This window comes from Phoca vitulina, unplaced genomic scaffold (genome assembly GCF_004348235.1).
Source record: "Phoca vitulina isolate PV1807 unplaced genomic scaffold, GSC_HSeal_1.0 scaffold87, whole genome shotgun sequence".
Lineage (NCBI taxonomy): Eukaryota > Metazoa > Chordata > Mammalia > Carnivora > Phocidae > Phoca > Phoca vitulina.
The window spans coordinates 933,472-953,225 of NW_022589790.1; the positions used below are offsets into that span (position 1 = coordinate 933,472).

General features: G+C 46.5%; 1 protein-coding gene across 4 annotated transcripts; it reads left to right on the plus strand.

Annotated features, from left to right (window-relative positions):
- The first annotated feature begins 1,542 nt into the window (after window positions 1-1,542).
- MRNIP (MRN complex interacting protein) lies at window positions 1,543-19,555 on the plus strand. 4 transcript variants are annotated; one of them, XM_032395716.1, is made up of 7 exons: window positions 2,769-2,911; window positions 5,090-5,149; window positions 10,295-10,383; window positions 14,188-14,263; window positions 15,417-15,571; window positions 16,169-16,256; window positions 18,912-19,555. In XM_032395716.1, exons 1-7 carry the CDS (start codon window positions 2,846-2,848, stop codon window positions 19,380-19,382), a joined length of 1,005 nt encoding a protein of 334 aa, XP_032251607.1. In that variant the 5' UTR covers window positions 2,769-2,845; the 3' UTR covers window positions 19,383-19,555. The 4 variants fall into 4 exon arrangements, with proteins under 4 accessions (XP_032251605.1, XP_032251606.1, XP_032251608.1 ...); XM_032395714.1 differs by lacking the exons at window positions 2,769-2,911; window positions 10,295-10,383 and adding an exon at window positions 1,543-2,637; XM_032395715.1 differs by lacking the exons at window positions 2,769-2,911; window positions 10,295-10,383; window positions 15,417-15,571; window positions 16,169-16,256 and adding an exon at window positions 1,543-2,637.
- Window positions 19,556-19,754: the final 199 nt, after the last annotated feature.

The following is a 19,754-nucleotide window of genomic DNA, read 5'->3' on the forward strand; positions in this document are numbered from 1 at the left end:
CTGCTGGGTCCCATCTCAATAAATGCAGCAAAACAACATCAAGGAAACTGAATAACTGCTTTCTTAACAACAAAATGTCGTTAATCAATGTAATTTCATTCCTAGTATTTACAAAAACTGACCACATGCTTTGCCATAAAGTAATTTCAAAGGGTTCATATCAGAAAGACCATATTCTTGGCCATAATGAAATTAAGTAAAGATATACATAAAAATCCCACAAAGTTGGCAGTTTTAAGTCTTAAATCATAATCAATTAGATTTAAATAATGTGAAATTTGGATAAGTATTTTATATATCATGTAGAAGTCTAAATGTAAGAATATGCCAAAGAAATTAAACAGAAGAATATAAAACAGGAATCTAGCCTTTCATATGATAAAATAATATACAAAAATGTATAACAGTACTTTCATCTATTAATCATTCAACCTGCAATGACACTCAAAATAACCAGAACAGTAACACTAAAAAATAGATGGATAATACAAGTAAAGCTTTAAAAATACTTCTCTTCTGTAAGTAAACGTAATATTTTAAAACTGCTTACCAAGTGATGTTATGCCAAACCAAGTCAATTTTATAATTCCCAAGAAAAGTATATGAATTTTTAAAGATTACATATTTATTGTAGAAAGGGAAAAATACAGAAAAGTAGAAAAACAATTTTCCCAGTATTTAAGATTACTCAGTATTTTTGTGTTTATTTTTTTCTGTATCTTTTTCAAACCTGAACCCATACCACATACGAAAAAATTTTAAGATTTTAGAGAGTGCATGCACATGGGGGGGAGGGGCAGAGGGAGCAGGAGAGAAAGAATCTCAAGCGGACTCTGTGCTCTCGCTGGATCTCACAACCCCGAAGATCATGACCTGAGCCGAAATCAAGAATCATAGCTTCACTGCTTCACGAACTGAGTCATCCAGGCGCCCCATGAAATTTTTATTCTGCTCTTTTCATTAAGCATAAAACATTCTTTTCAGATGCCTTCTGCTTTCAGCCACAATAACTCGAACACGTGAAAATAAAGACCACCCAAATGGGAACAGGGACTATATATCTAGAGCTTGCTATAGAACAGGAGTCAGCCATCATTCCTTGCATTTGGCAGAGACTCAAAGGTAGAGGAGTAGGAAAGCCTTAGCGTGAAAACAAGGGAAGGCTTAAGGTGTGCTCTGATTAGAGGCTGTTGGCCTGGAAGTGGATGCTGGCTACCTTAGAAGGGTGTCTTTTGTGTTGGTGTGAGGAGCGTAATTGGCTTTCTCTGGTTGGTCCTGAGATGAAGAGGGAAGTGCAGAATATAGGGAAATGGGCAGTTATTGACCAAGTCCTGTCTGCTCTAGAGGTTGTAGGTTGGCTTGGGGGGCATTGGGCATTGGTTGCTATAAAGGTTGTCATATGTGGTCTGGCCAGTCCGTTTGTAAATCCATCCTCTCATTTTTTTTTTTTTTTTTTTTTTTTATTTTTTTATGAGAACCACAAGAAAGCGAGTAGGGGGGAGGGGGGGGGGGGGAGAGACAGAAGGAGAAGGGGGGCTGGATCCCAGGACCCCAGGATCATGATCTGAGCAGACTTCAGTTGCTTAACCGACTGAGCCACCCAGGAGCCAGCCCCTCAAACATAATTTGTTAAACTAATTTGTTTTTTTCTCATATAGGCTACTGTGCAAAATTTGGAAAATATAAACAATTTTAAATCCTCTATAACCGTAAACCCTCCACCCCGCTCCTGGAAATAAATAATGCCTGGTTTTACCTAACTCAAATTACGTGCTCTTTGTAACTTCTCTGCTTTCCATCAATACACATGCCGGCATTTGCACGTCGGACTCAGATTCTCTGTAATGGACCTGCATGATGGCCCATTTTGGGTTACAGTAAGCGACCATTCTTTAGCACGTCTATTTCCATTTTCCTGTTATACGTCAGTGAACACTCGTACACAAATGATAAATCTGGGTGAGTCAGATTATTTTCTTAGTGCAGGGTAACTGCCAGATCGTCTTCCGTAATGGTTTTTCCATCTGACCCTTCTCCCAGAATCCGGCAAGAGGGGTTCCTCTCCCACATCCTTGTCAGGATCCGGTGTTGTAACGCTAACCAGATGGTTTATGTTATGGGCACGCGGGCTGGCGTTAGGGTGCGTCCCAGAGCGGCTGGGACAGAAGGGCTCCTACCCCCCAACCTTCCAGAGTGGGTCGCCGTGGGGCTTCCCCGGGGGGGGGCTGGTTTCGTTCACAGCCGCTTCTCGTCTCCGGGAAGCGTGGGGCTGGTGAGCCACCCCCCCGGGGTCCTGGGTGCCGCAGCCCTCGGGGTTCAGGCTCAACGGCTACCAAAGGCCGCCTCCGCCCAGAGGTCCCGCGAATTCCAACTCCGAGCCCCAGGGGCTGGGCCAGGGCGGGGAGGCGCCCTCCCGCTCCCTGTCTGCGACCAGAAGCCGCCGAGGGAACGGCGCGGACAAAGGCCGGACCCGGAGTCGCGGCTGGACGACCTGCCCAACTTCAGTCTTCCCAGCGAGCCGCAGCGGAGACGCGGGCTTAGGAAGAGAGGGGGGCCGGCCCGGCCCAGACAGCAAGTCGGTGACCTGGCTGACGCAAACCCCAACAATGCCGCTGAGCTCCCGGGTCACAGCCACAGGTACCCCCAACGAACCGCCGAGACGCTCGGCGGGCTAGAGAGGCCCGAACGCCTCGGTGGGAGGGGGCGGAGCGGGGGCGGGCCGAAGCGCAGAGCGCACGCGCACGCGAGGCGGCGCCGGGGCCTGGAGGACAGGGAATGCGTGCGGGAGACGACGCCGGGGCGGACAGGAGCGCAGCGCGCATGCGTAGCGGCGACGGGGCCCGCCATGGCGCCCTCACGGCGGGTGCGGGTGCTGCGCTGCTGTAGCTGTCGCCTCTTCCAGGCGCACCAGGTGGGGTGGGCACTGGCCTCCCCCTCCTCCGGGCGCGGGGAGGGCGGGCAGGATTTGGCGGGGCCGCGGGGGGCCGGGCCTCCTCCCGGTGCCTTGCCCCCAGGCGCGGGCGCCGTCCCGTGCGGTTGCTTGGGTCTCCCTGACGCCCGGACTCGTGACGTTGACTGGCTCCGAGGACTGGGTTTTGATACCTCTTCATAACGTCGTTCAGGGCTTTTTTAAAGGTTTTGGCATGGTGGTTGTAAGATTCGTAGAAACCAGGGGGGATGGTTTCTGCGGAGGCGGCCTCGTGACTTCGTGCAGATAGTTGGGAAAAGCAGGTTGAGGATAGCCTCTCCCAACGCGGCTCTTAATTTAACTCCTAGGGAGATGACAGTTTTTAAAACTGAGACACGACTGGGCGTGCCTTGCTGTGCACCCCTTCGCTCTGCGGCGTCTCCATGCTCGTGATGAGGGACTGTTCCGCTGACGGTAAACAGCCCGTGCATGGAGTGTTTTGAACAGGATAATCGGTATCTCCAAAACGTACTGCTTCCCTGACTTTCAAGACGCAAGATAGGGGAAGTCACTTAACCTGTTATCCTGGATTGCATTTCGTCTTTCTGCTTGATGTCACCTAACAGTGCCGTCGAGCGAATCTACTTCTGACAGTTCTCTCTACCCCCTAGTTAACTGCTTATCTGCTGTGCCCTGAAAAGGGATAACATCCACCTTCTTCAAAATGAATGTTTAAAAAAAAGTCAGATGCTGAGTATGCACCTGTAAGCTTACTGAGACCCTAAGGGCTATTTGGGGGCTCAGAAATTGTTTTTACTTACTTCACTTTTTGGACTGTGTTTTAGGAGTTGAGATTAAATGGATATCATTTCCATTTTTTCATTATTGTACACATGTAATGTAGTACGCACTCACGGTCATTTTCAACTATGAAAAGTGATTTGAAACTAGAGAAAAGAGTTAACAGTAATTGCAGATGTGACAATTTCACACATCCCATGTAATCTCAACAACCTCTGGATTAGGTATCTATCATTCTCATTTTACAGAGATGAGAATACAGAAATCCAGAGAAGTCAAGTGGTCTAATAATAAATGGCAGATCCAGGGTTGTCTGACTGCAAAGATCCTGTTAGCCCATACTGTCTCTCCAGACTCCAGACCCCCAGAGCTAGCCAGTTACTGTGTCCTTCCAGACCTTTTTTTTAAATAAGTGCATTTCTTACTTGCAGATATACCCAAAGAAAGCAGTATTTTTATGGTGCTTGAAGTTGGATGCTAGAGAATTAGAATTGCTGAATCGTAGGATATGCCCACATAAATTTGTAGTAGGTGCTTTAGGTGCTGCTGTCCTTAGAATCCTTTTGGGTACTTCACCAAAAAAACTGATGGTTTTTGTATTATGATCATACTCATATTAATTTTGATAAATCAACCCAGGCATCTTTTTGATGTTAAGCATGCTACTTCATTCCATTTTTTTAAGCAACTTTGTGGCCTTTGATAACACTTTCTTTGTTGCTGTTTTAAATGGACTCTTCCATTACCTTTTCTAACTAGGTATTTGCTTATATAAAGGCTCTATTAACTTTTGAAGCTATATTAACTTTGTACTCCGCCCCACTATATTAAATTATCTTACTGTTTTTAGTAGTTTTGCATTTGATTTTCTTGAGTTTTCCGGTAAAAAAAAAAATCATATCTATAATGATAATTTTTTTCGTCCTCTCCAGTTTTCATACCTCTTATTACTTTTTCTTTTCCGATTCCATTGGCAGAAAAACAGCAATAGTAATGGGGATTTTTCGGCTTGTTCTTGATTTTCATGGGCGTGCTGGTAGTGATTTTCCAGTTTTAGAGCTGAATGTAAGGTATTTTTTTCATGTTAAGAGAGAACCCATCTAGTTAAATTTATCAAGAATCGAAATTAAATGTTGTGGAAGTAGTAGAAATCTACTTGACTTTGTTTCATATGGACAGCCAGTTTTCCCAGCACCATTTATTGGTCTGTTTTTTTACTCCTAAAATGCCACCTTTATAATATACTAGGTTTTTTACATATATGTTGCTTGTTTTTAGACTTCTGTGCTTCTCCATTGATCTTTTAAAATCATTATTTTTGATTCAGCCCCACCTGTTTTAAATAATCATCTAAGCCAAATTTCTGGAATTTCATTGTAGGAGAAAAAGAGTCTCAAGTGGATATGCAAAGCTTGTGGAGAGAAGCAGTCATTTTTGCGGGTGAGTCCTGAGAAACAGGGCATCTAACAGCCCTGCAAAAGCGTGTTTCTGTGGAGTCCCAGCATTCCAGTATTGGGAACGAGTGCCCTAGATCTAGAACTTTTGCCCCCTGGGTTCCTGTTCCTTCAGGAAGTGAAATGGATGGAGCAGTGGCTGGAAAGTTACCTTCATTGTTTATTCAGTCAGCAAGTATTTATTGAGGACTTTCTGTGTGCAGGCACAGAAGAAACAAGGGAAGGCAAAGCTTTGTCATTCTTGCCCTCACAGATGGGCTTCACATAGAAGAGAAACTGATGCACACTTAAGCAGGTCACTTAAAACTAGACTGAGCAAATGCAAGGAAAGTGGAGGGCCTGTAAGGAGGTGACCAGGCAGTGAGACCCAGCCGGGTGGGTGTGTGTGGGTGCGTGCAGCGTGTGGGCGAGGTGGGCTCAGGAAGTGGAGGCCATCAGGAGACACTCGAGAGAGAGTGTATGGACTGAAGGAAGCTCAGGGGAAAAGCTCTTATTGAGGCCACTTCAGTTCTTTTCAAGTGGGTACCTGTTGTTCCACCTCATCTCTTTACACCCACAAACTGTCCTGCACCCTTTGCCTCATTGAGCCCCTCATTCACCTTCTCCGGCCCTTGATGCCACTTCTCCCACCTTAGCTCCTCGTTCTCCTCCTTCAGCCATAAAGCCTTTCCTTTCAGACCCTGAAACAATCCAGACATGCTGCACTCTGACGGCCTCTGTGCTCATTGTTGGGTCTTCCCCTAGCTCTTCTCATTATCCTGATTTAGATATTCTATCCGAGTGTGTTTACATGAGTATCGTTTATCTCATGGAAGATCCATGAGAGCAGAAGCTTTGCCTGGTTTGTTCACTGATACACCCTCTCATGTAGCCCAGTGCCTGGCACAGAAAGTGCTCGCCCAGTAAAGATTTGTTGAGTCAGGAATGACCAATCCCACAGTGATTGGCATTTAGGTCGGTTTTCGTTTTCATTGTTACGAACAACTCTGCAGTGCAGCTTCCTACAAAGACCTCTTTCTTCACTAGGCCAATTATTTCCTTAGGACAAATTCCTAGAAGTTAAATTGCTATTTCAAAGTAATCTTTTGACCAAAGTTCTTTTAGTTGCAAATAGTGGGGGAAAAAAAAAAACCCACTTCAGAATGGCTTCAACAAAATTAAAAAAAAAAAAAAGTACTGGCAAGGTAATGGGGTATCTTGGGGAATGCAAGGGGGGAGTTTCATCCCTGAGCCCTTGAAGGACCAGCCCCGAGAACTGCAAAACTGCGGACAATGCAAGCATCATTTTTTCTTCCCCTTCTTTCCCTGCATCCAGGTTCTCCCTACATCTTCCTTCCCCTCTTCCTGCCCCTCCTTCCCTTCCTCTCTCTCCCCAGATAGTTCGTAGTCACAGACTCCACCCACAGAGCACAGACTCTCACTTCAAGCCAACTAGAATAGCTGAGTCCCAATTAATAAACTGAGAGAAGCGATCTGATTGGCCCCGTTGACCCAGATGTCCACATCTGGTTGAGCCAACTGGGACGGTGGGAGTAGGGAGGATCACATCATTGGTCAGCAGTACAGCTGCTGAGACCCACCCCGAGATTGGGTTTCCGAGGACAGGGAGCTGGCTCGTGAGCTAGTGACTGCTGCTTGTTTTTCACGTCAGCATATATTTCTAAATTCTCCAGGAGGAGGCTCCGCTTTCCTCTCGCACCTCCGTGCATGTGCAGTGGTGCCTGGCTTATGGTGGACTAGGCCACAGTGACAAATAGACAACAAAACGGTGGTAGCCTCACGCAACACAGATCGTCTCTCTTGCTCTTGTAACAGTCCTGGGAGGGATTGAGATCCACAGGGCGGCCGTCCTTGGTGCGGTCATTCAGGGACCCAGGCCCCCTTCATCTGGAGGTTCTGTTACTCCCCGAGGCCTGTCTCCTGCTGCCTGCAGCCACTGAAGGGTAAGAGCAGGAAGGAGCTACACAGGAGGCTTCTAGGGGTCAGGCCTGGAAGTGGCTCACATCCCATTAGAAAGAACGTCTCATGGCCACCCCCGACTGCAAGGAAGACTGGAAAACGTCATCCAGTTTGTGCCCAGATGAGGGGAGAAGGATATTAGCGTTCGGCTGCGGTCCCCGCCGTGCTGGCGAGCACACAGCCTGCCATTTATGCCAGATGTCAAGTAGCGTCTGGCAAAGCTTTGTCATTCCGTTCTTCAGTTCCTGTCTCCCATTCTCACTTGCACTTGTCCCAGCTGGGCTTTTATTCCCCACAGTGCAGTAAAATGGCTCCTGTCAAAGTCAGTGGTGCTCTCCATTTGCTAAAAACAGTAGGGAGTTCTCAGGCCTCCAGAGACTTGACCTATTGGCAGCGTCTGTTACAGTTTGTCATTTCCTCCCCCTCAAACACTGTGTTCACTTGGACTTCCAGTAATCCCACTCCTGGTTCTCCTGCTGTCTTTCTGGCTGTGTTTCAGTCCTCTTGGCTAGCTTTTTCCCATCCCGCCAACTTCTAAACATGAGAATTGCTCTGGTGCTCAGTTTGTTGGCCTCACTCCCTTAGTGGTCTGAGCGGAGATCATCTGACAGTTCTGGGATGTCTGTCTCAGACCCCAGGCCCAGCCCTGAACCGCCCATTGAGCTCTCTGCTGGTTCTCTGACAGGCATCCAGAACCCCCCTTTCCAAACAGAAGGCCTCGCCTCCCCCCACCCACCTGCTCTCCCACAGTCCTCCTGGTCACATACGTGCCAAGTCCCTTGTTAGTTGTTTGGGCTAAAAACCTCGAAGTCATCCGTGACTCCTTTTTTTTAAACACTCTTCCTCCAGTCCATCAGGTCCATGAGGCTGCACCCAGACTGACCATTTGTTACTACAGTGGTCTGGGCCACACCACGGTTGGCAGCAGCCTCCTGCCACCTGCCCTGTCGCTGCCCTGCAGCCTGCCCACAGCACCACAGCCTGAGTCCTGCTTCAGCGTGTGCGGGGCCGAGCCACTCTCCCCAGCCTTCCAGGTTAGAGCAAGATCCTGGTCCTGCACACAGGGCCAAGTGTGCCTGGTACCAAATGAAAATGGGAGGCCCCTTGTTCGAAAGCAGGAAAAAAAACTGTGAAAAGTACTAAAATATTAAGTTTTTCCTTTCTTTCCTGGTTTCTCTTGACTTCTCATAATGTTTTTTATTTACTGTGGAATGTCTTCCTAAGTTAAGAAAAACCAATTTATTTTAAATTATTAGCATGAATTTTACCATTGCTATTGTGCAACACCAGTTTAAAATGCAAAGAGCGTGTAGTCCATATGCAGAGTAATACAAGAGCATTTACTGTATCTGCAGGATCATCTAAATTGCCCTACTTGTATTTTGGAGCTCATACATGCCTGTGTATTTCATCGTTACCAGGACAGTGGAAATGCTGCACAAAATTAATTCAGCTTTTTTCTACTTATTAATATGCACACTTTCTCCCCACACTATCCCCCATCAGCTCCCTGATGCGTAAGGAAGGACTGAAAGGGAAAGAAACAAGGGTCTCCCTGCCTTGCCTTTTCCTTCCGTGTCATCGTTTTCAGTATAAGTGATCAGCTGTTCTAAGCAAATAACAGGAATAAAAAAAAGATATGATAGGGTTCCTTGGTTGTTCGTGTGTGTTTAGAACACCATTTTCTCTGCATCTGAAGCAAGCTCTTGTTCTGTGGAAAGCCTGGCCTCTCAGGCTGTGGGTGCCTCCACCTACTCAGGTGTAGATGGCAAACACTCAGCGTCTGGACTCCCGACTCTCCGTGAATAGTCGCACTTGTTTGTGGTGAGTCCACTGGAATCCTGTGCTCCTGGGTCATTGAGCATGCTGTATGCAAATGGTGCAGCAAAGAACAATGGACATGTGTAGAGTGTATATCCCTGCTTACAGACATGACTCATTGTCCCATCAGACTTCACTTACACAAGTTCAAAGGTAAGATTATTAAGAATTTCAAATAAAAAATTAAACAAAAAAATGTTTTCAAGATGGCAGCAACAGAACAGGTCTCGTGCCCATGAGCCTGACTGCCTGTGGTTGGGACTACACTCAGCCCTCATCTTGTACCATTTTCCCCCAGACCACTCAGCTCTAGCCATGTGGCCTCCTTACAGTTCCCCCAAAATGCCAGGCTCAGTGTCCTTGCTCTCATGTCCGTTTCATTGCTTCTGCCAGATGCTTTCCCCCAGGTGTCTACATGGCTTCGGCCCTCATATCTTCCTGTTTTGTGCTCAAATGTCACCTTAGTGATCTATTCCCTGAAAACCCTATATAAAATTGTCTACTCTGTCCCCACTCTACACCTTTCATTGCCTTATTTTCCTGGGTGGTACTTCTCATCTGATGGCCACATAGTTATATGTTTATATAACATATAGAATGTACACTCTAGTGTTCACTAGAATGTACACTCCACAATGACAGTGATTTTTGTCCACTCCTGTACTGTATTGTCCTTACCTAGTTCAGGGGCCTGGCACATAATAGGTGTGTGATAAATATTGTTAGACAAATAAGCGACTGCTAAGTGAAAAAAAAAAGTACTTCGTTTTATGTTCCTTTGATCATCAGTGAATACTAAGTATCCTATTGTATGTTTATTGGTGGTTCGTGTTACTTCTCTTCCACATTTCTTTTTTTTTTTTTTAAGATTTTATTTATTTATTTGACACACAGAAAGCACAAGTAGGCAGAGAGGCAGGCAGAGAGAGGGAGAAGCAGGCTCTCCACTGAGCAGGGAGCTGGACGTGGGGCTCGATCCCAGGACCCAGGGATCATGACCTGAGCCAAAGGCAGCCACTTAACGACTGAGCCACCCAGGCCCCCCTCTCTTCCACATTTCTTATTCACATTCATTAACCATTTAGTGTGGGGCTTGGGGCTGAGTGTGTCTTTGATATGTAGAGTTCTGAGTGCTAGAAGGACAGCCAGATAGCCAAGAACTATTAGTCCCTGAGACTGTTAGTTTGTGAATAAATTACTCCAGAAACAGTGGTCAGTCATCAGGATTTCTGCATGGTGCTTCTGGGCCTTGCAGAGGACAGCGTTCCCCTTCCTGAGGTACCTCACTAACGGATCTGTTTCTCAGCATTTTTGTCAACACTTTTTACACTTACTATTTTTTGTTTTTCAGACTTATGGTGAGGGCTCTGGTGCTGAGTGTAGACGCCATGTCCAAAAATTAAATCTGCTGCAGGGACAGATTTCAGAGATGTCACCCAGGTACAGTTGTTTGAGAAGGGCATGGTTATCTTGTCTTGGCCTGTGTTCCCCTTGAGTGGTTAGTAGAAGTAGAAGATGGAGAAATCCCTTAGATTTCCGTATGGTGATTAGTTCCCCTGAATGGTCTTCCCACTGAAAATAACTAAAAATGCTAACTATAGTATTTTGAGTACACTGATGAGATGGCAAGGAAGTCAGCGAAATATCAGAAGTCAAAAATAAAGCAAAAGCCAAGATCCAGAGAGTAAGCTGCTCCAGAGCTTCCATTTAGATGGCTGGGAAGGGTGCGGGAGACAAAGGCAAGGCCTAGGGCCTGATCAGTGTGGGAGGGTCAGTAGGAGACCACCACAGAAAGCGGAGTCCCCAAAATACTACACCCTTGGTGGATGAACAAAATGAACTAGAAATGCACCCTCTCTGCAGCAGGGAGCATGTTGACCTTGGCATTGGCTAAGAAAGGGAACTCTCTCTCTAGGGTTTTATAAACACAAGAAAGCTGTCACATGGCTTTTCAGCCTTTTACATGCACTGTGTGAAAAGCCTCAAGCTGAGAATTTTTAAATTGTCCAAGGAAGCAAAGGTAAATGCAGCTCCTCTGGAGCATACATCCTCAACCCAGGCCTGAGAGAATTTCCACAGATAAAGTTCCAAGAAGCATCTACTCAGAGTTAAAAATCATTAAACACTCAAGGAGATATGTCACCATGAGCAAAAGACAACAGAAACAACAGAAAAGTGAGACACACAAAGACTTCAGAGTACAGAATGTATATTTAATACATTTAATGAGATAAAAGACAGGGTTGGTAATTTAAAAAGCAAAGGACTTCAGGCCACCTGTCTGGCTCAGTCAGTACAGCATTCAACTCTTGATCTCAGGGTCATGAACTCAAGCCCCACACTGGGGGTAGAGTACAAAAAAGAAGAAGAAGAAGAAGTAAAGGACTTTTAAAAATGACCAGGTAGGTTTAACAAACCAAAAAGAGTTTGTAGAAATGAAAAACATAATCATTGAAATTAAAAATTCAGTGGACAGGTTAAGCATTAAATGTAGCTGAAGAGAGAATCAGTGAAATGGAAGTTAAATCTGAAGAAAGTATTTACAATGCAACACAGAAATAAAAACATGGAAAATGTGAGTTGAGAAACATGGAAGCTACAGGAAGAGTTCCAGCAAGAGAGAATAAAGAAAGTGGGGCAAACGCAATATTTGAAGAGAAAAGACCAGAGCATTTTCCAGAATCAGAGGCTTACATTCTTAGATTTAATAAACAATAAATCTCAAACTGGATAAAGTCATTATTTTATTTGCAAACAACATGGTTGTGTATATAGGAAATCCTAACCAGCCTATACGAATGCTACTAGAGCTAATATTCTACCAAGATCACAAGGATACAAAGTCAGCATACAGGGGTGCATGGGTGGCTCAGTCGGTTAAGCGTTTGACTTCAGCTCAGGTCATGATCTCAGGGTCCTCGGACTGAGCTCACGTAGGGCTCCCTGCTCTCCCCTTCGTATAAATAAATTCTAAAAAAGTCAACATACAGAATTAAATTATTTCTATATAAATGCTATGAGCAATTGGAAATGATTTTTTAAATCAAATACCATTTAGAACAGCATCAAAAAATTAGATACTTAGGGATAAATGCAACAAAAAATGTGCAAGATCTATTCAGTAAAACCTATAAAACATTGCTGAGAGAAATTAAAGAAGAGCTAAATTAATGAAGAGATGTAACATGTTCATGGATTGGAAAACTCAGTATCATCATGATTTCAGTTTATCCGAAATTGGTAGAGACAACCTAATCCAAATCAAAATTCCAGTGGGCTTTTTTTTTTTTTTTTTGGTAGAAATTGACAAACTGATCCTAAAATTTATATAGAAATATAGGTACCTAGAATTATCAAGACAGTTTTGAAAAGAACAGAGCTGGAGGACTTCTACAGCCTGATTTGAAGATCTACTATAATGCTGCAGTAATTGAGACAATGCGACATTGGTGAAAGGCTAGACATACAGATAAATCAGAAGGTAAATGGATAAACTGTGGTATGTTCATACAGTGGAGCGCTGCAACACTGAAAACAACATGGGCAAATCTCAAAAACACTGCTAAGTGAGAGAACCCGGACACAAAAGACTACATGCTGTAGGGATCAGGGGTTTTCTGGGGCAGAGGAGAATTGCCTCTAAAGACACAGGAGAACTTTTAGGGGTGATGAAAATTTTCCACATCTTGTCCATTATATCTCAATTAAAATTTTTTTTCTAGATGTTGACTGGATGATAGTTTCAAAGATATCATTCATCAAAGCTCATCTAACTATACACTTAAATTTTAGTTTATTTCATACCTTAAGTTAATTTTCAAGGTTAAAAAAAAATCTGCCCTTAGACACAGCAACATAATGAAATCACAGAACACAGAAGACAAAGGGAAGAGCTGAAAAGTAGCTGGAGAGAAGAGAGAGCACCTACAAAGGAACAGCAGACGCCCAACTTCTCAGTGCTAACTTTTTTTTTTTTTTTAAGATTTTATTTATTTATTTGACAGAGTCAGTGAGAGAGGGAACACAAGCAGGGGCAGTGGGAGAGGGAGAAGCAGGCTTCCCGCGGAGCAGGGAGCCCGATGCAGGGCTCAATCCCAGGAGCTGGGATCATGACCTGAGCCGAAGGCAGACGTTTAACGACTGAGCCACCCAGCGCCCTCTCTGTGGTAACTTTAAAGCAAGAAGACAGACTGGTATCTTCAGACTGTTGCCAGCTGTCCTTTATTGATGGAGTTGAGTTCCTGAGTCAGAACGGTGAGCGGAGTTCTGGTCAGGTGCTGGTAGGACACCGCCCAAGTGAACGCCGGATTATCAACCACGTGGCCGGGTAGGTGTTGCACGTGCATGCCCTCATTGCCTCTTTGTAATCGCCCTGTGAGGATCGATGACTTCTACATACGGATGAAGAAACTGAGGAATAGATGCCCACATCCGGTTGCTCACTAGAGAGAGTCCCCATTTGATGGTGCCATGTAACCACCCTGTCAGATGCGGGTGGGCGTGGCTTTGCGCCAACCTCCAGCCCTCGCATGGTACGTGTTCTCATGGCCCGTCAGTCCCAGTAGAGGCCATGGAGGCCCTGGCCCCCCACACTTCTGCATGTGGCGAGAGAGCCCTGCTGCCGCGGGGAGGCTGGCGGAAGTCACTGTGACACACAGTGCCTCTCCTCTCTTGCAAGGGTTGAGGTAGAACTCTAAGGACTTGTGTAACTCTGTGCAGTGGTGACCTGGCCAGTGCTGACGGGAGGGACCCTGTGCTACGAGGCTTCAGCCGATGTTACTCTGTCTGTATCCCAGGCCCTCAGCAAGGCATGGGCACACGTCCTCTCTTTCATCTTCATAGTCACCCACACCATCTTGTCCCCATTTGTGGGTGAGGGAACTGGGGTATGTTGATGAACCCAAAGTCACACTGTGACAGTGACAGCCAGTCATTGGCAAAGCCGGGATGCAAACACGGGTCTGTCTAGGTGAAGAGTCAGCCCCTTCTGCCCTGTGTCGCCTTTCCCATTAATGGAGAGCTTGACCAGCCTAAATCTGAACAACAAATGGTCCCCCCTCGCAGGCCCTTCTGAACTGTTTGAAGATCACCAGATTACATCACAACAACAGACATAAGATCCTAAGATCTCTAGAGCAGTCCTTGATATCCACTGTCAAGTATTCATATCCTGCTGTCCCCATCTCCTTGCCCTCCATCTCCCTGGTGATTTCACTAAGGACACATGTACAATCTTTCACCAAGGTCTCTGGAAGAACCCGGAAATGTTGATGAAGAGGAAAATGCAGGGCCCGGGCAGGCTGAGCGTGGGAGTGTGCAGGTAAGTGTGTCCCAGAGGGGGTTCCATTTATTCATTTGTTGGTCTTTTGTGCAGCAAACGCGATCGATAACGGACACTTGGCTTAAAGCTGCAGGGAACACAAAAAGTAAACCCATCCTTTTGTGAGGCAGGAGACAGCCATGCGTAGCAGTAATTACAGGACTCTGAAAAGGGCGTTGTCTCTGGCTGGGAGAACTCCTCTGAAATTAGCTTGAACTTACCTCCCCGTGTTTCTCGCCTTGGCCCCGTCGCGCCCTGGGCACACCTCAGCTAGGGAAAGGATGCTCTGGCAGAGTACCTGGCTTTTGGGTTCCCTTTCTCCGGACCAAGCCTCCCGGCGGGGCTCACATCCAGTTTTCTGCCCCGGTGCCCAGTAACGTAGGTGCTCAGACCGCGTTGGGTGGGCGGTGTGTGTCGGAGCTTGAGTGACTGAGGAGGTGACCCCATGGGTACGTCCAAGGTGCCGTGGGTACGTGGAACACTGTGTCCTGCCAGGGCCGGGGGGGTGCGAGCAGCTGTCTGAGGCTCCCCGCCCAGCTGAGGACAGAGCCCGCCTCTGCTCACAGAAGCGCGTTGGCAGTGCTCTCCCTCTCCCAGCTCTTCACATTTGTATTGTAAACGGGAGCGTTGCTCATACGCCACTTTACACAGCAGCTCTCACATGGTTGGCACTATACGTTCAGTTTGTCCACTGAGGGACCCCATTTTACATCGTCACGATTATGACAAGTCCTGGTTTGCACCCCGGAGTTTTCACTCATGTCGTTCTTGCGTTGCTGTAGAGTTTGCAGTGATGCCCGTATCTACAGAATATAGTGGTGGTACCAGTATTTACCCCATGATGATTGGGCACGTAGATTATTTCCAGATTTTTGCTATAGTGAGTATTCGGTATGATTTACCTCACTTTGTTGAGCATCTTTGTGCCTTTGCCTTCCTTTGGAACCCCTAGGTCGGGGAGCGTGGACATTTGGAAAGTTCCTTGATGAGTCGTGTCCAGCAGCTTTCCCAAGCTCTGTGCCAGTGTTCACGGTCCCCAGTGGTGCCTCAGGACGTCTGTCTCCCCAGTCCCCCCCTCCACCCGGCAAAATGCCTTTCCCGGTACCAGGGCGGATGTGGGTCCTGAGAATAAACTTACTCCCCAATCCCGTAGGAAAAACCTCAGTCCTCAGAGAACCACTGGCTGAAGTATCTGGAAAGAGACTCGAAAGAGCTGGGGATAGAAAGAGGAGTGTGTTTCGAGAGACCGCCCTTGTGCAGGACAGAGAAGCCAGAGCCTCCCTTCAACACAGGCCCGCCTAGAAAAAGGTGCGGAGCCACTCATCAGTGCAGCCATCGCCCCACCCCCACGGTGCCGCCGGCGGGGGGAGCAGCCTGGCTGGCGCTGGCCGCCAGGGACCCGCACCACCAAGCCCTCCTTGGCCTTGCCGGGTGCCGGTGCTGTCGTGCAGCAGTCAGGGTTGGGCGGGATGTCAGCACGGGCACCTTGTGACTGCGCACAAAGTGAAGTGTGGCCGGAGTAGCTGGCGGTTCTGGGAGCTTGTCGCCTGCTGCCGGGAAGACTGACCTTTTGTAGGTCTCTTCTCTAGACTTACTCTGCATTTCAGTGAGTCTTCTGAGACATTACCTTCTCTAGATCCAGGGTAGCCCCTACAGGGCAAGTGAAAGTGAGATGGGGAGGTAGATTCCAGTTCAAAATAAGAACTTTCTAGCAACTACAAGCTTGGGGCAGAGAAGCGGCCTGCCTTGGATGTTGTCGGGCAGCCTGCTGTTGGCAGTGGGGCAGAAGCTGAGCGGCCACCTGGGTGGGAAGCTGTGTGGGAGGACAAGGTCCCTACCTGTGCTGGCGTGACTGCCAGGTGTGGTGCTGGGACTGGATTCTCGACAGTGCTTTCCCTCCACCAGGAAATGCAGCCAGAGCGCAGTCTGGCCTCCACACAGCCCCGATGTCCAGAACCTAGGTGATTCTGAAGTTACCTTGGAGCCCCAGAAGGTCAGTGATTGAGTGATTGAAGTGTTTCTCTTCTGGTCCCAGTAACCATGAAACACACATAGAATTGTTTACTACCCGAGTGTTTGTCTGCTCTGACTTAAGCCAACTCCTTTCTCTGGCCTGACCATTTCCCTGCCATGCTCAATCTCAGTGATGTGAGCTCCCGGGCAAAAGGACAGCTTGATGCCTTGGAATCAACCAAGGTTGACCAGTAGGGCTTTTCTGAGTCAGAACCATTCTCTTCCCTCGACGTGGCGTGGCAGGTCTTTGTCAGACTGTCCAACATGGGACCTGCCCCGGACTTCTGAGGCGCTGTTCACAGCTTCACCTTCACTTACCCAGGTGTGTCCTTTCACACCGAGGCACTGTCTTCACCTAGGATCTGCTCTTGTTTTTTATTATTAAAGTATGGTTGACATATGATGGTATATTAGGTTTTAGGTGTACAACATAGTGATTTGGCAACTCAGTACATGAATCAGTGCTCACCATGATAGTCCTTGTCCGTCAGCATACGTTATTACAATATTATTGACTGTATTTCCTATGCTATATTTTTCATCTCTTTGAACTTTGTACCTCTTAATCCCTTTCATCTATTTTGCCCATCCCCTTGTACCCTTCCCAAGGACAATCACCGGTTCTCTGTATTTATGAGTTCCTTTTTTATGCCTGAGTAATATTCCATTATGTAGATATAGACACCATCTTCTTTTTCCATTCACCCATCAGTGGACACTTGGGCTGCTCCCATATCTTGGCTATTATAAATAATGCTGCAGCAAATATGCATAGATCATTTCAAACTCGTGTTTTTGCTTTCCTTGGGTAAATATCCAGTAACGAAATTATTGGATCATATGGTTTTTCTATTTTTAATTTTTTGAAGAAATTCCATACAGTTTTCCACAATGGCTGCACCAATTCACACTTCCACCAACAGTGCACAAGAGTTCCCTTTTCTCCACATCTTCCCCAATACTTGTTATTTCTTACCTATTTGATACTACCCATTCTGACAGGTGTGAGGTGATATCCCATTGTGGTTTTGATGTGTATTTCCCTGATGCTGAGTGATGTTGAGCCTCTTCTCATATGTCTGTTAGCCATTGGTATGTCTTCTTTGGAAAAATGTCTATTTGGGTCCTCTGCCTGTTTTTTAATTGGATTATTTGGGTTTTTGGTGTTGAGTTGTATTGTAAGTTCTTTATATATTAAGGATATTAACCATCTTCAGATACATCATTCGTAAATACCTTTTTCCATTCAGTATGTTGCCTTTTCATTTTGCTAATGGCTTCCTTCACTGTGCAAAAGCTTTTTATTTTTATGTACTCCCAGTATTTTATTTTTGCTTTTGTTTCCCTTGCCTGAGGAGACATAACCATAAATACGTTGCCAAGGCCAGTGTCCAACAGCTTACTGGCTATGTTTTTTCTTAGGAGTTCTATGGTTTCAGTTCTCACATTTAGGTCTTTAATCCATTTTGAGTTTATTTTTTTGTATAGTCTAAGAAAATGGTCCAGTTTCCTCACCACCTTTCTTGGAGAGACTATCTTTTCCCCATTGTATGTTCTTGCTTCCTTTGTCCTTGATTATCTGGCCATATAATCATGGGTTTAATTCTGAACTTTCTGTTATGTTCCATTGATCTAGCTGTCTGTTTTTGTGCCAGTACCATACTGTTTTGATTACAGTACCTTTGTAGTATATCTTGAAATCTGGGATTATACCTCCAGGTTTTTTCTTTTGCAATTTAAGGATTATTTCTTCTAGTTCTGTGCAAAATACTATTGGTATTTTCATGTGGATTGCATTGAATTTCATAGATTGCTTAGGGTAGTATGGACATTTTAACAGCATTGATCCTTCCAATCCATGAGCATGGTTTATCTTTCCATTTGTTTGTGTCCTTTCAGTCTCTTTCATCAGTGTCTTACAGTTTTCAGAGTATAGGCCTTTCACCTCCTTGGTTAAATTTATTCCTCTGTATTTTATTCTTTTTTAAAAAAAAAAAAGATTTTATTTGCGAGAGGCAAGAAAGAGCACGAGCAGGGGCGGGGAGAGGAAGAAGCAGACTCCCCGCTGAGCAGGGATCCTGACACTGGGCTCAATCCCAGGACCCCGGGATCATGACCTGAGCCAAAGGCAGATGCCTAACGACTGAGCCACCCAGGCGTCCCTTTTTGTTTTTTGGGTTTTTTTGGTTTTTTGGGTTTTTTTTGGTTTTTTTGCTATTTTATTATTAGTGTATAGAAACACAATAGATTTCTATATATTCATTTTGTAACTTTACTGAATTCATTTATCAGTCCTAATAGTTTTTAGGTGGAGTCTTTAGGGTTTTCTATATAAAGTATCATGTCACCTGTAAACAGGGATGGTTTTACTTCTTCCTTACCAATTTGGGTGCCTTTTATTTCTTTTCCTTATCTGATTGCTGTGATAGGACTTCTAGTACTGTGTTGAATAAAACTAGATGAAGGCAGGCCCCTAGTCTGCCGGCCCGAGAGCAAGGCAGTAGGTGGAACAGAGAGCGAGAAGTGTGGGAGCCCCGAGGTGGAGAGGAGGCAGCAGCAGTGCAGGCAGGGGGACCTTCCCCCCCATCCCTTGGTCATGTCAGGACATGGTTCTCTTCTCTCGCTTCCATTGCAGGACCACGCTGGCCTGGCCGGGAAGGTCATGGAAGGCGGCAGCCACAAGGATGGGAGCACCGGGGAGCTTTCTGTTCCTCAGGGGGGTCCTCCACGTCCGGCCCCGCAGCTAAGAGCCACGTCATCCAAGTGGGATCGCTTCCTTCTGCTGCCTGGAAATGGCCCACGTGTGGACACAGAGCCCCCAGTACCCCTGCACAGAGACCCCAAGCCAGCCGGGGCAGCACTGGCTGAGCAGGGGACCCCAAGGGAAGGGCGCCCCAGCAGGCCCCTCAGTGCACCCAAGCTTCCCTGGCCCACACACACTCTCACATCAGGGTCCCAGAGGCCCTGCGGAAAGCCCCCCGGACAGCCACAGGACACTGGTCCTCTGGCAAAGGGCAGGCCCGCGGTCACAGGGGTACAAGAGCCCCCACTCGTGCGACTGTGTGACCTCTTTGAAACTGGTGAGGACTTTGAGGACGACCTGTGAACTGAAACTAGACAGTTACCGACACGGACACATGTTACATGAACCCTTCTCCCCTGGACCTCTCGGCAACTGCAAAGGGGGCTCCCTAATTAGCTTTTAAATAGGACTAGGGTGGGGGGGCACCTGGGAGGCTCAGTCGGTGAAGCATCTGCCTTCGGCTCAGGTCATGATCTCAGGGTCCTGGGATCAAACCCCGCATGGGGCTTCTTGCTCAGCGAGGGGAGTCTGCTTCTCCCTCTGCCCCTCCCACCTGCTTGTGCACGCTCGCACAGTCTTTCTCTCTCAAATAAAATCTTTAAAAAAAAAAAAAAAAAGGACCGGGGATGACTTACGCAAACGGTCGAGAAGGACAAACACAACTATCAGGTCATC

What these genes read in the sequence shown, in the direction of transcription:
- MRNIP (XM_032395714.1), top strand. Translation starts at nt 2,012, where the DNA reads ATGGTTTTTCCATCTGACCCTTCTCCCAGAATCCGGCAAGAGGGGTTC. An exon ending in AGAAGCAGTCATTTTTGCGG is followed by an intron (nt 5,150 to 14,187) that starts GTGAGTCCTGAG and finishes TCTTTCACCAAG; the next exon opens with GTCTCTGGAAGAACCCGGAA. An exon ending in TTACCTTGGAGCCCCAGAAG is followed by an intron (nt 16,257 to 18,911) that starts GTCAGTGATTGA and finishes CTTCCATTGCAG; the next exon opens with GACCACGCTGGCCTGGCCGG.